Source organism: Notamacropus eugenii, chromosome 2, assembly GCF_028372415.1.
Source record: "Notamacropus eugenii isolate mMacEug1 chromosome 2, mMacEug1.pri_v2, whole genome shotgun sequence".
Lineage (NCBI taxonomy): Eukaryota > Metazoa > Chordata > Mammalia > Diprotodontia > Macropodidae > Notamacropus > Notamacropus eugenii.
In genome coordinates this window covers 23,717,432-23,732,246 of record NC_092873.1, presented here as the reverse complement: position 1 = coordinate 23,732,246, position 14,815 = coordinate 23,717,432, and the positions used below count along the sequence as shown (strand labels likewise).

General features: G+C 38.8%; 1 protein-coding gene across 1 annotated transcript; it reads left to right on the top strand.

The window, feature by feature from the left end:
• The first annotated feature begins 980 nt into the window (after positions 1 to 980).
• LOC140524712 (mas-related G-protein coupled receptor member A-like) lies at positions 981 to 9,136 on the top strand. Its single transcript, XM_072639443.1, has 2 exons — positions 981 to 1,069; positions 8,015 to 9,136. Exon 2 carries the CDS (start codon positions 8,035 to 8,037, stop codon positions 9,004 to 9,006), a length of 972 nt encoding a protein of 323 aa, XP_072495544.1. The 5' UTR covers positions 981 to 1,069; positions 8,015 to 8,034; the 3' UTR covers positions 9,007 to 9,136.
• The last annotated feature ends 5,679 nt before the right edge of the window (positions 9,137 to 14,815 follow it).

The following is a 14,815-nucleotide window of genomic DNA, read 5'->3' as shown; positions in this document are numbered from 1 at the left end:
CTCTTTGTCTTTGTCCCTGTCTGTCTCTCTCTGCCATTTTCTCTGCCTGCCTGTCTACCTGTCTGTCTAGTTGTCTATGTCTGCCTCTCTCATTATCTATCTATATCTCTTTTGTTTCTGTCTCTGTCTTTGTCTCTGTCTGTCTATCTCTCTATTTCTATTTCAGTCTTTCTATGTCTTTCTCTCTCTCCCTCTGTTTCTTAATATTTGTTTATGTCTCTACTTTTTTGTCTCTGTCACTATCTCTGTCCACCTCTATATCTCTATATTTCTGTCTCTATCTCTCTTTTTAATTTAATCTCTCTTTGTCTCTCTGTCTCTGCCTCTCTCTCTCTCTGTCAGCGTCTTGGTCTGCCTGCCTGCATGTTTACTTGTCCATTTGTCTGTCTGGCTCTTGATATATGTTTTTCTATGTCTCTTCCTTTTTGTCTCTATCTCTACTTTTCTCTGCGTCTTATTGTCTCTGTCTCTGTTTTTTGTCTTTCTGTGTCTCTGTCTCTGTCATACACACATCCATAATCAAAAAGTTGTTTGGAGAGTTCCATTTATGGGATGACTGGGTGGGGAAGGACTTTGGGGAATAGACACACTGGAACTTTCTGGTAATTGGTGGCAAACTATGTGCTGTAGGGATCTAAGAGGTGGAAGATCCCCAGAGGCAGAAAATACTATTCATAGTTCTCAGACATGAAGAACAGGGACTTAAGGGGAATTTGGATGCCCAGAGAGGAATGCTGGCTATCAGTGATGGGGGTGGGGAGGGAAGCAAAGAGTGATGCAAAGTGGTCCATTAAATTGGGAACATTCACCTGTGGAGGGGAAGGGAAGATCATGAGACAAAAGAGGAAGAAGGACATGAGTGTAGTAACAGGGAAATGCTGAAGCAATCGCCTTTGGGGAATATTTCCAAGTGCCGGGGCTCTGATTGGCCAGTGACATCTAGGCAGGAAGCCACAGGGCTTCTGCATCTTCCTGAGAGTATTTACTCAGGCCTCACTTCTAACTAGAGGTTTCTGAAGCTTCCTCCAGAGCCAGAAGGCAAAGCAGAACCCCCAGTCTGTCATTCCAGGTGAGGTTCCTTCTCCTCAAGGCACATCTGCTCCTGCTCCCGGGATCCCGTGCAGGATGACAAAAGTATTTGTTGGAAGAACAATTCTTTGTCTGAGTCATGGGAAAGGCTGGGGGAATCTCAGGATGGAGGATCCAGATAAAAACAGCCATTTTTTGGAGTGCTGATAATAGAACTAGAAGTAGAGTGAAATGTGTTCTTTCTTCTTGTCACCTTCCTAGACTATCTCTATTCACATTTGAACAGCTGTTAAGATTTGAAATTATCAAGACAAAGAGATGAATGAAGATATTTGTCTCTATTTGATAAGGCACAGAGGTCTGAGGGTCTAGATGACCCAAGAGGAGACCAGATTTAGAATCGCCCCAAAGTGGAATTATATTTACTTTTGGAGGGTACCTGATATTTTATTACATTTTTTTTTGACATACTGCGTTCTAAGCTTTCTTTTTAGCAATTGCTGTTTTATTTTGCAGAAGACTGAGTGTGACTGCAGCTCCTTGTTTTCTTTTTTCCTAGTTGCTGGCAAGATTTTTTCCCCTCTAACCTGGAAGCTTAGGATTTTGTGTGGGACATTTTGGAGTGTGTTCAATTGGGACATTCTTTAAGATGAGACATGTATATTCTTTCTATTTTTTCTTTGCCACATGTCTGTTATAGTACTTACATTTTGTTGAAAATATGCTAATATTTTAGTTTGTTCATGGATTTCAGGCCATCCAAGGATTCTTAAGTTATTCCTCTTAATATTCTTTTTCAAGTGAGGGTTTTGTTTTTATTTGTTTGTTTTTGTTAATAGATAAATCTACACTCTTAACTATTAGGTCTTTGGACTTGGTTCTTCACCCCCTCCCACATGTTATTAGTAGGTTCTGTTGGCTCCAGTATTATGATTATAAATTCAATTTGGTCATAAGAAGGGAAAGAAATAAGCATTTTTACAGCACTAGTTACTATGTGCCAGATACTGTGCTAAAGGCTTGACAAATATCCTTATTAACATTTTATTCAGTATTTTCACATTCATATTAATATTTCACATTAATAATTGCTCATATGCAACTTTCTTCTTTTTACCTTTATCATGCACTATCGTAGGTGTCCAGTTTATATTTATCTCACAAGAGTTTAGTAAGATTATTGATCTCTCTATTTAAAAATATATGTAATATATACACATATAATATTGGAATGAATTCTTTTTAGAATATTTGATATTATTCACTTGTAATTCTCTCTAGCCCTGTTCCTTCTCCACCAATTCTTTTTTCTAAAGATTAGGTGGAAAAAAAGATCAAATGAGAACATTCTCTATTTCTTATTTTGTTCACTGAAATATTTTATAATTCTATATTTATTAAGCCATTTCATTTAAATGATCCATTTTGGTGGCATATAGGGACTGGACTTCTGCTTTTATTGGTAAAGAAAATACCTTGGTTGGAAAAATGGATTTCTGCCAATTAAAATCAGCATTTTGGCCTAAGCAGTTAAATGACTTGTTCAGGGTGAGAAAGAAAATGTGTCAGAGGTAAGATCTGAGTGAAGGTATTGTTAGCCAAGCACCATTCATTATTTTTGTTGCTGTAGTTCATTCATTTTAGTCATATCCAGCTGCTCGTGACCCCATTTGGGATTTTCTTGACAAAGATACTGGAGTAGTTTGCCATTTCCTTCTGTAATTCATTTTACAGATAAGGTAATTGAGGCAGAGAGAGTTAAGTGACTTGGCCAGGGTCACATGGGTAGCAAGTGTCTGAGACCAGATCTGAACCAGGGAGAGGAGACTACCTGACTTCAGAGCCAGGGCTCTATCCACTGTGCCAACTAGCTGCCACTATTCACTCCTTCATCACATATAATTGGGCAAAATGGCTTTTATCCCATTCATTTATCTCTTTAATTTAAGAATTCTCATTATTTTCATGATTTTTACTATTGGTAATTTGATTTTCCTTTCTTTTTCTTTTAAAATTAAACTAGCTGATAATTTATCTATTTTACTAGCATTTTGATAAAAGAATCATTTTATTTGTCCACTTCTTTTTCACTTTTGTTGATCTATTTTTTGACTTCCAAGAAGAAGGTCAAAGCTCACATTCTATCCTGTCCAGCTCACATTCTATTGAGGAAGGTGTTATGCAAATGCCTATGCAGAAACAACTGCCAGACAGTCCACTGAGAAGACCATTTCAAAAGTTAGTGACACAAAGGCAGGAGGGCTAAGAGAAGACTCTTGCCGAAGGTTGGAGTTGAGTTAAGTGTGGAAGAAAGATGGAAACTGAGGTGGAGAGGGGGAGTATGCCAAGAAGGAGTGACAGTTGGTGAAAAGGTGTTAAGTCAGGTTATGAAATTTGGGGCAGGAGAAACAGCACACAGGGCAGTGTAACTGGGTCCCGAAGTACCTAGAGGGAATCAAAATGGAAGAAAATGACAAAGGTAGGAAGGGGCAAAGTTGTAATGGGATTGAAATACCAATAAGAGTATGAGGTAGTACAGCAGATGGAATGCATCTTCCTGAGTCCAAATCTGGTCTCAGACACTTACTAGCTGTGTAACCCTGGGCAAATCACTTAGCTCCCCTTTCCTATTTTCTTATCTGTAAAATGAGCTAGAGAAGGAAATGACAAACCACTCTAGTATCTCTGATAAGAAAACCCCAAAAGAACCTACAAAGAACATGAATGAAAACAGCTAAACAACAACAAAAAATTGATAAGGGTTTTATAGAGTAAACAATGACATGATCACATATGTGCTTTGAGGAAATGACTTTAGCAGCTAAATATAAGATAGATTGGAATGCAAGGAGATCTAAGGCAGGGAGACCAATAAAAAGAGTAGTAGGATTAGTGGGCATGACTTAGAGGAAGATCCAGCCAAGGAGACTGAGGAAGAGCTATCCTCTAGGTAAGGGGAGCATTAGGAGAGAGTGATGGCCTGAAAGGGGAGGATTATCAACAGTGTTCAAGACTGAAGGGAGGTCAGGAAAGATAAGGATTAGGAAAAGTCCTGAGATCTCATAATTACAAGATCATTTGAAGATTTGGAGAAAGATTTCAGATGAATGATGATGTCAGAAGCTATTTCACAGAGAGTGTAGAAGTGAATGAGAGAAAAAGAAGGGGAGGCATGTGGTATATTCATTTTTTTAAACAGTTTTTCTGGGAAGGGGCAGGAGAACCTATGGGATAGGAGCTTATGACCTCAGTGGGGAATATGTAGGTTTCTTTTTTTTAAGTATTACAGAAAAATTAACATCTTTGTGGGGAGCAGGGGTGATGTCCACAGATGGAGAGAAACTGGAAATTCGAGAGAGAGAGTGGAGATGATAGTTGGGGGAAGAGGGGAATCTGCTGGAGAAGATTGGCAGGTATGCAATCCGGGATACATATTGGTGGTTTACCGAGGAAAAGTGAAGGATTACCTCATCACCTGCAGCAGGGTTGGAGGAAGAGATATGGAAGGGAGGAAAGCTGAGTGATCAGGATGGAAGAGCAGAAAGGAAAATGCAGCTCTAAGTGAATGCACTCAATTTGCCTTTTATATATTTCTCCTTTTCCTTCACTCTTTTAAAGCGAATAAAACAAGTTAAGTCAAGAAGCAATTACTAAGAACCAGCTATGTGTTAGACATCTTGTATATACTAGAGATGCAAACAAAGGCAAAAAGCAGTCCCAGTTCTCAAGGATTTGGTCTAAAGCAAATGGCTACATACAAAATGTCTACATGCAAGATCAACCTGAAATAATTGAGGGAAGACAGGAGCAAAGGCTCTGTGTAGAAGGTGGGATTTGAGCTGGGACTTGAAGGAAGCCAGGGAAACCAGGAGGTAGAAATGAAGAGGGAGACAATTCCAAGCATGAGGGACAGTCAGTGAAAAAGTCCTAACAATAAGGACATTAAGAGCTTGGATTCTTCTTTTTTATCTCCTTCTTTAGTCCTTGAAGACAAGGGAAAATGTGTCTTGTCACTGTCTTCTAATGCAAATACTTCACCATTATTTACTCCCTTGGAATGGCTCAAATGGTTTCTCTTTCTAGAGCTGTCTTCGCTCCTGGATCAAACTTCATATATTCTAATGAATCTACATTTCTGAACATGGATACTAAAAGTAAAATACTTGTTAAAGGGCTATTCCCTGCCCTCATTAAGCATATTTAGTTAGGAGGATGAATTATTATTTTTTTCTTGTTGACATATTGGATTCTAAGCTTTCTTTTTGGTAATTAGTGCATACTCTTGCATGAGGCTGACTGTGGTTCTAGCTACTTGCTTACTTTCTTCCTCATTGCTGGAATTTTTTTTCCTCTGACCAGGAAATTCTGGATTTTACCTATGCCATTTTGAAGTGTGTTCCTTTGGAAGATTCTTTAGGATGTGTCATGTACATTCTTTTTACTTTTACTTTGTCATATGGTTCTTGTATCTCTTACATTTGTTGAAAATGTGCAAACCTTTTTGTTTGATTGTGAATTTCATATTATGCTAGAAATCTTAAATGATCTCTTGTTTTCCTGGTGAATTTTCTTTTTTGGTAGTAGACAAACTACATACCTGTTTTTTTGACCTAGTTCTATTTTTCCCTTGTCTCATTAAATTGGAAGGTTGCCTTGCCTCCATTTAATCTTTCAGGGTAATGCATTTATGTAAGCTTTCTTGCCTTCTGTACTTAGTTATTATTCTTTTCCCAAGTTCTCTCATTTCATTCCCTAAATCTCCTATCACCCTTCCAAATATTCCTTCCATTCTGGAGTCTTTGTGGTCAGTCTGTTATGTTCTCAGGCTCTGCTTATGATCATTGTGAAATTATTCTCTGCTATTTTACTTTCATAATTTCTTAACTCATCATTGAATTTCTTCATTATTAGAGGGGTTTTCTAGCACTGATTCATGCCTTCAGCTCCAGTTCGTAAATTGGGTCAGGCTCTTTCCTCTCACAAATAGGATAACCAGGTCTCAATGCTGCTCTACTAGGGCAATGCCTTCTCACCCTCTTCATACACAACTAAACTGGAGATATCCAAGAAAGTATCAAGGTAACACAAGAAATGGACCTTACAACCCTTTACCCCAACCTGAAACCTGTTTCATAAACAGCAGGATCAAAGTTCAATCAGGGAGCTTTAGATCTGATATTATTCTAGTCATAGCAGAAGGACCTCCCCTTTCCTGTATTGGGAATCCTGAATTGATTTACAAGTCATGAATAAGGTCAGCTCAGGTTTTGATATAACGAGGAGTAGGGACCTCTTCATATGATTTTAATTGGTTTCCACCTCTGAAATCACAGAAATGAGAGAGTGACTACAATTCGCTAGGAAACTGAAGCTTCAGGCACGCAAGATTCAAAGCAGAGATTATAGGCAAAGAGAGTGTTATTCCAGAAAAAAATCAGGGAAGAAAAAACTAGAGATCCTTCAAAAATTAGAAGATCTAGCTGGAGCCTTGACTGCTGTTAAGTGGGGGAAAAATAGACCTAAACTACAACACAAGGGATCCATTCCCTGCCCATTCAAATCGTTCTCATTGGGCTTACTAAATTTGCAAATTTTGGTTTTGCTTTCTTCCCTGCCCTCCATCAAACCTAATTTTACCACCCTGTAATATTTGTAGTACTCTACTTGTACCCTCTGGGGAAGAGTGAAATAAATGGAATTCCTCCTATATCAGTCCTTCCAGTGATTGGAGACAGAATGTGACTAGTGTCAAATGAAACTGACTGAACACTTCTCAGTTCCTCAAAACATCAGACCTAATGATGAGCACTGCATTTTTCTGGCTTAACTCCTGTTACTCTATATTTGAAAACTTTAAAAGAAATATTTCTGTATTTTTTAACAATTCAAATTTACTACTAATTGAAATAAGCCCTGCTTTCATTCTATTACTCCTTCTTTTTTACTGAAGCTCCTCTGTATTCTGAGCCTTCTTCTGTTCCATGGGTTGAACTTTTAAAAGCTCAAATGGGGTTGTCTTCCTTTGTATCTCCTTAGCTGCCTTGGAATATCCCTGTCCATATTCCCTCTTTCTCTGCCCTTCCAGGGACTGATTTGGAACTTCATTTCCTGGCCCAGTTAGGCAGGGATGGTCCCAAGGGATCTTTTATGTTCCACCCCTGTCTAAACATTGATGATCTTTTGAATATCTTCAGGTCAGTAGCATATTATGGCTGCAATGAGGGCAAGACCTAGCCCTGATGTGTATAGATCCTTGGTGTTCATAACAATAACCCAACCCACCAATATTTAATATACATGTATTATTATGACTGAGGCACTATCCTTAAGACAGGAGACATAGAAAAGCAATATTTCTCATTTGAACTTTGCAAACTTTATAGCATTATAGAAACGCTAGGTATTATGATTATTAGTGACCAGACATGGGCTCACACACGTGTAATTCCACATCATAGAGAGGCTGAAGGTGATATATTTTTGAAGCTCAAGGCATCTGAACTGCAAAAAGGATAAAACCCATCAGGAGTTTACACTAAGTTCAACGTTAATATGATATACCTGCAGTGATGGGGATGGAAAGGTTATATAGACTGCCTAAGGAGAGATGGATTGTCCCATGTCAGAAACTGAGCAGGTCAAAGTTCTCTTGTTGATAGGTAGTGGAAAGGTAAACAGCTCCAACACTTCCAGCCTGGGTGACATAGGGAGAGCCAGTCTTAAATTTGCTTTTAATTCTAAAGGTGGAATTTGAAGCACTGGTATAGAGATAGGAAAGATACTTGGGCCATGGAGTCATTCAATCAGAGCAAATGTACCTTTGATGACATAGCTGACAGTGATGGTGGGGGCCTGAGAGAAGACACAAGGAATTAGAAAAGACTGTGAAATCATCTCTACAATAGTCCTTCCCTATCTGGGGTATGAGGCAGAAGGATCTAGCTCTGAATTTTCTAATGTGTTGCTTTCTCATTTCTGTTGACAGGAGTCCCAAGGATAAAGTCCATGATGCCATCTAACCTCATCACTGAAATGCCCCAGAACTATTCTGAGCAGACATCTGGGCCCACTACCTCAAATAGCAGCACAACAGATGCTTTTGATGAGTTTGTGAGATGCCTTACTCTGTTCACATGCCTTTGTGGGGTACTTGGCAATGGAATTGTTTTCTGGCTTCTCACTTTCCAAATTAAAAGGACTCCCTTCTCATTCTATGTCCTCAATTTAGCTGGAAGTGATTTCACCTACCTTTTCTTGGAAGTAATTTGGGTAATCAATTATCTGATATACCGTCCAACGTTTAATAACATTGTCAATTTATTAACAAATATGGGTCTACATGTAACTTTTACAGTAGGTCTGGGCCTGCTGGCATCAATCAGCACTCAGCGTTGCCTGTCCATTCTCTTTCCAATATGGTACCGAAATCACCACCCAAAGAGAGGGCCAATCATTGTGTGTGGCTTGCTCTGGATTCTGTCCCTTCTACTCAATCCACCAAAGGTTTACTACTGTGTTGTAAAGGTAAAAATCCTGCCCCCTTCTGATTGTGAGACAATGAGTAGATTATCAGGAACACTGATGCTTTCGATGCTTCTGTTAATGACCCTGTCCAGTCTGATTCTCTTCATCAGAGTTTTGTGGAGTGCCCGGAAATATAAACCGAAAAAACTGGTCTCTCTCATCCTGCTGACAGTCCTTGTGTTTCTCCTCTGTGCTGTCCCTCATGGCATCAATCACTCTGTTTTCAATTGGCTATCAAGGTACAACCACATCTTTCATGAGATCTCCTACTTCCTGTCTTGTGTGAACAGCAGTGCCAACCCCTTCATTTACTTCTTCATTGGGAGCCTCAGACATCAGAGACTGAAGGAGCCCCTCAGGGTTGTTCTCCAGAGAGCCCTTAGAGATGACAGTGACCCATCTGAGGACAGAGGGACTTCCTCTCGGACAGATACAACATTGGATACAGCATGAGTCTGGACAATTTGCTGGAGAGACTCTTGAGAGCAGCGGCCTTATCTTTGGGGGTTCTTTTCTTCAGTCAAACCCCAGCCTTAGGGTATTCCTCACCAGAACAGGAAACAGAATTTTCTTCCTTATTCAATCAGCCAATAAGTTTATTCATTGCTTACTATATGCCAAGCAGCATTCTGGTCCTAGGGAGCTAAAAAACAAGATGAAGTATGTCCTGCCTTCAAGGAGCTTCTATTTTATTGGGGAAGACAGACATGTACATACATCTACAAAGTAGATGTAAGGTAGAGAAATGTGAATTTTGGGAAGAAAAGACACTAGCAACTGCTGGGATCAGGAAAGGGCTCATATGGAAGCCTAATTGAATTTGAAAGGAAACTAGGAGTTCTAAGAGGCGGAGTTGAGGAACAGCGCATTTCACATAGGAGGAACATCCAGGGCAAAGTCAGAGATGTAGGGGATATAATATGATATGTAGAAGTGAGGAAGGAATGAATCACAGAAATAGCAGGAGGTTGGTACAAAGGCAAAGGGAGGGGGAATGCAGCATCATGTGTGATAAAGAGCAAATATTTGAGTTTGGTTAACCTACTGAGCATAGGAAGATGATTGGATCACAGACAAAGAAAAAGCCAGAGAGGAGGAGAGGGAAGCATCTGTGGTAGAATATCCAGAGAAGGAGAATATGAGTCCTTCCCCAATTGCTAAATGATCAAAGGATATGAAGAAATAGTTTTCCAATGAAGTCTAAAAAATTTATACTCATACAAAAATTCTCCAAATCATTATTGAATAGAGAAATACAGATGAAAAGAATTTGAGATATTTTACACCTACCAGATTGACTAAAATGATAGAAGGGGAAAGTGACAAATATTGGAGGGGATATGGGAAAATTGGAACACTAATTTATTGTTGGTGGAATTGTGAACTGATGCAACCATTTTGAAGAGCAACCTGTAATTCTGTCAAAGAGTTATTAAACTACCAATATCCTTTGATCCAGCCATACCACTACTAGATCTATTTCCCAAGATGATAAGGAAAAAAAGAAAAGAAACTATATGCTCTAAAATATTTGTAGCCACTCTCTTTGTGGTGGCAAAGAACTGGAAATTGCAGAAAGGCCCCTCAATTGAGGAATGGCTAAACAAGTTGTGGTATATAATTGTGATGAAATTCTACTGTGCTATAAGAAATGAGGAGCTCAATGATTTTAGGAAAACATGAGAAGACTTATATGAAATAATGAAGAGCACAGCCAAGAGAACATTGTGTACAGTAACACCATATTGTTTTAAGAATGACTTTGAGCAAATGGGTTATTTTGTTTATTATAAATACCCAAATTAACTCTAAAGGACGCATGAAGAAAGATGTTATCTGCATCCAGAGAAAGAAATTATAAATAGAAGTATGTATAGAATAATTTCACAAACACATACACACATGTATGTGTATATATGTATATGTGTGCACGTATGCATATATATATATACATACATGTGTATATGTTTGTGAATAATGGTATCCATCTCTAGGGCTAGGGCAGAGGGAAGAAAAAATACATGAAAATTTTGTTGTATATTTGAAGGGAAAAGCAAGTTATGCATAGTAGACTTGCAGTTTCATGTACAATCACCATTTTTTTGTATTGTGTTATGAAAATGTTTGTTTTATTCCATAAATTAAAAATTAAATAAAGAAAAGATTCCACATGTATATCCCACGCCCTGGATAATATGAAACAGAAGCATAAGCTATCAACAGAAGATTGTGATTAATATTATATGTTTATGTTAATTATGTTTATAATTTATAATAACTCATATTAGTAATTGGCATAAATATCCAGGATTTATATAGCCCTTTACTCCTTACTTCTGTTATCTCCTTGATCATCAAAACAACCCTAGGACATAGAATGCTCTTATTATCTGCATTCCAGATGAGAACACTGAAGCTCAGAAAGGTGAAAAGACTTGCTCAGTCATATAGCTAGTAAAGGTGTGTGAAATGGGAGTTGTAGGGAATGTAAGTGACCTGTCCAAGGTTACACAGCTAGAAAGAAGCACACGGGAGACTTGAGTCAAGTTTGCATCTCTTACCATGAGACGAATCTGAGAAGTTTCTGCCTGTGTTCAACTCTGAAATCTGAGGATGGTCTGCTCTCTTCTCAGCTCTCATCACCGCTCTCAGCTGCTCTCATCACTGCTCTCACGTTCCTTGGAATACATCAAGACCTGTGACCCTGTAAGATTTCTGGATATTCTTTTATGTTTAAAACTGAAAGGAAATATGGAGATCTGAAAGAGCATATATGCAAGGTTTTAAGAACAGACTGAAAAGCACGTTGAGAAAAGACACCAAGCCTCTTTTTACTTAATGATGTTCTCTGTGCTTTGCTCAGCTGCTCACAATAGCTCTTTCTAGTTCATCTACAAAGAACTCTGCCTCTCTCATTCTAGATGTACCAGGTCCTAGAACCTTAGTTTGCTAATTTATAGAGGATTTGACTATTGATCAGAGATCCAAGAGAAATCACTGAAGTAAAGGCCAGGAAAGAGCTCCATTAGTAACTTTTCTTAGGAAGAGGTATAATAGACAAAAGCCCTTTGTTTTACAGTTATTCCTTTTGTTAAGAGCTGTGACAAGTACATATTATTACTAATGTTTATTCCTATGCTTTATTTCTTCCAATTTCTCTAAATACTAAAGTATTTGGGAAAACAAATATGTTTGCCAAAGTTTTTTTCATACATTAAATGTTAAGTCCATCTTTCTTCCTTCTAAGACAATCACTTTGGGGAATAACTACTCAGAAAGAAAGAGTCAAACATGAAGAATGAATGAGTGAATGACTTTTGAAAAAGCATTTGTTAAATACCTATGTGCCAAGACTGTGCCAGGAATTGGAGATCCAAGTGGAAAAAAAAATTAAGCTAGCTCCTCCTCTCAAAGAGATCACAATTTAATGCTCTGACACACAGAACATCTAAGAGAAGTCAGCAGCTACAGGGCAGATGAAAAGTGCTGAGAGTTCTAACAGTGGAGCAGTGGCAAGTCCCAATGATCACTTCTCAGGAGACTGGAAATCTGAGGGGAGTTAGTGACAAGAAGTTCGTCAGACTCAGACGACCATGGGATTCAGGAGCATGGGTGATGTCAAGGTCCAATCCTTTGTTATCACACCGGCAGTACTTTGGGTACCAGCTAGGACTTGGTGACTCCCAGCTCACCCAAGCGGTGTGAGCAGGCAAGTCAATCTTTATATTGGGCCATGAAGGATGAGATGTCAAGAGAAAGATTAAAAGGAGGTAACCACTACATTATTTTTAAATGCAAAGACTGATGTTCTTTCTAAATAGAAATACTTGTTAGCAAGCCAATATATATAGATATATAGTACACTCAGTAGTGGTATTGCCTCTCTCTCTCTTTCTCTCTCTCTCTCTTCTTATATTATATATGCATATATTTTTTCCACAAGTATGCATTTTGGGTGTTCTTTCCAAAATGGGCTGTATTGCATTGGTCAAAAGGTTTGAGAAGGATAGAAAAAGCGTACTCTTAAGCAGGGAGTGCATTTAGTGCTAACATCTGTTATGGCTTTTGAGATCTGCAAAGGCAAACAGCCTCCTTTGGGAAGCCCCACTCATATTCTGTCTTCTCAGAAAAAAACCCACACATTAGGGGCTAAGAAGGACCTAATGAAGAACTTCCTCTGTACTTTCTTACTTTTCTGTTAAACTGATCTATCCCTAAGAGTTAGAGAAATCAATCTTTCCTTGCCTAGAAGCACATTACCACTATTAATCATTAAAACAGATGCATAAATTTCTCACTAACCATTAAGTCAATGAATTCATTGTATGCATGTATGTTTGAAATTAGAAAGAGGAAACAAGTTGTGTGTGTATATAAAAGCCCTTGTAAAAAACTAAAACAGCTCAGTAATCACTCGCTTGTCATCAACTTTGCATTTCTATGAAAGAGTAGCGATGCTTCCATGTTCACTGTAGTTATAGACCCAGACGTAAGGCACCTGTATGGGAATCCTCCCTGCCATCCTGGGATAGTTGGTAAATAAGTCTGTCTTCTTGAAAATCTAGGTCCAATGACTATGTAAGTGAACATTACAATAAAAATAAATACTGTTTGGCCTCTGACAACCTGAGCCTCATTTAGTATGGATTTTCTGCCAAAGGAAGGGGACTAAATGTGTGTGTGCATACATGTATGTATGTGTATATATGTATATATATTATTAATGATACTATATGACAATTATTATTAATTATTGATACATATTTATTATATGCATTTATAATATGAACCCCTCCTACCTCCCCAGTCTTCTTATATCTTACATCATGTACTCCTTGATCCTGTGACATTCCATCTCTGTGTTCCAGGCATTTTCTTTGGCAGTTTCCTCTGCCTGGAACCGCCTCACTCATTTTCACCTACTGTCTTCCATTTAGTCCCAAATAAAAATCTCATCTTTTACCTGGAAGCCTTTTCCAACCCCTCTTAATTGTAGTGTTTTCTTTCTGTTAATTATTTTCTATTTATCTTGTATATAGCTTGGCTTGTTTTCATGTTGCTTACCTCTTTAGACTGTGAGCTGAGGGCAGAGGTTGTATTTTGCCTCTTTAATTAATTAATTAGTTTTTGGTTTTCTACACTCACGTCCGTAAGTCTTAGATTTTCTCCCCTTCCCTCTTCCCTCTCTCCCCAAGACAGCATGCAATCTTATATGGTTTCTATACATGCATTCTTATTAAGCACATTTTCACATTAGTCATGTTGCAAGGAATTAAAATGAATGGGGGAAACCATGGCAAAAAAGCGAATCAAAACAAAAGATAACACAAGAGAAAATATTCTGCTTCATTCTTCTCTCCAGTTCCATAGTTCTTTCTCTGGATGTGGATGGCATTTTGCCACAAGAGTCTTTTGAGAATGTTCTAGGTCTGTGCATTGCTGTGAAGGGCTAAGTCCACTAGAAAAATTTCTCTCACACTGTGGCTGTTCCTGTGTGCAGTATTCTCCTGGTTCTGCTCATTTCATTCAGTTTCAACCAGTTCATATAAGTTCTGAGTACATGCAAAGACCTTGGCCTAAAGGGCCTAAGGTCTCCCAGTGCATGCAGGGCCATCTCCAGTAATCCTGACGAATATCTGGTCACTGGATTCAGGTGGCTCTGGAGGAGAAGTGAGGCTGGTGACCTGCACAGCCCTCCCTCACTCAAAACAAAGTCAAGTGCAAGTCATGTCATCATTTCTCTCTCTCCCCTCCTAGCTTTACAGTGATTATCAATAGTAACTGTTGCTGTTTCCCTCCCAGCCTGATGTCTTTGTTTTCTTGACCTCATTAAAGGGGCCATGCCCTGGCTACTTCTTAAACAGGCCTGTTCAATGAATGGGTGTTGCCTCACCCTAAGTGAGTACCTACATAGACATTGACTTAAAGGCCCCAAGGTCTCCCAGTGCATTCTGGGTCATCTCCAGTCATCCTGATGAATATCTGGTCACTGGATTCAGATGGCTCTGGAGGAGAAGTGAGGCTGATGACCTGCACAGCCCTCCCTCACTCAAAACAAAGTCAAGTGCGAGTCATGTCATCATTTCTCTGATGGCGTGGTCTTCTTCAGCAACGAAGGACAAACATGATGATGATGATGATGATGATGATGATGATGATGATGATGATGATGATGATGATCCAGGCCTCTCTGAAGTCTCCCTGTTCATCATTTCTTATAGCACAAGAGTGTTTCATGACATTCATATACCACAACTTGTTC

Bases quoted from the DNA above. Each gene is read 5' to 3' on its own strand.
- LOC140524712 (XM_072639443.1), top strand. From the start codon at position 8,035: ATGATGCCATCTAACCTCATCACTGAAATGCCCCAGAACTATTCTGAG.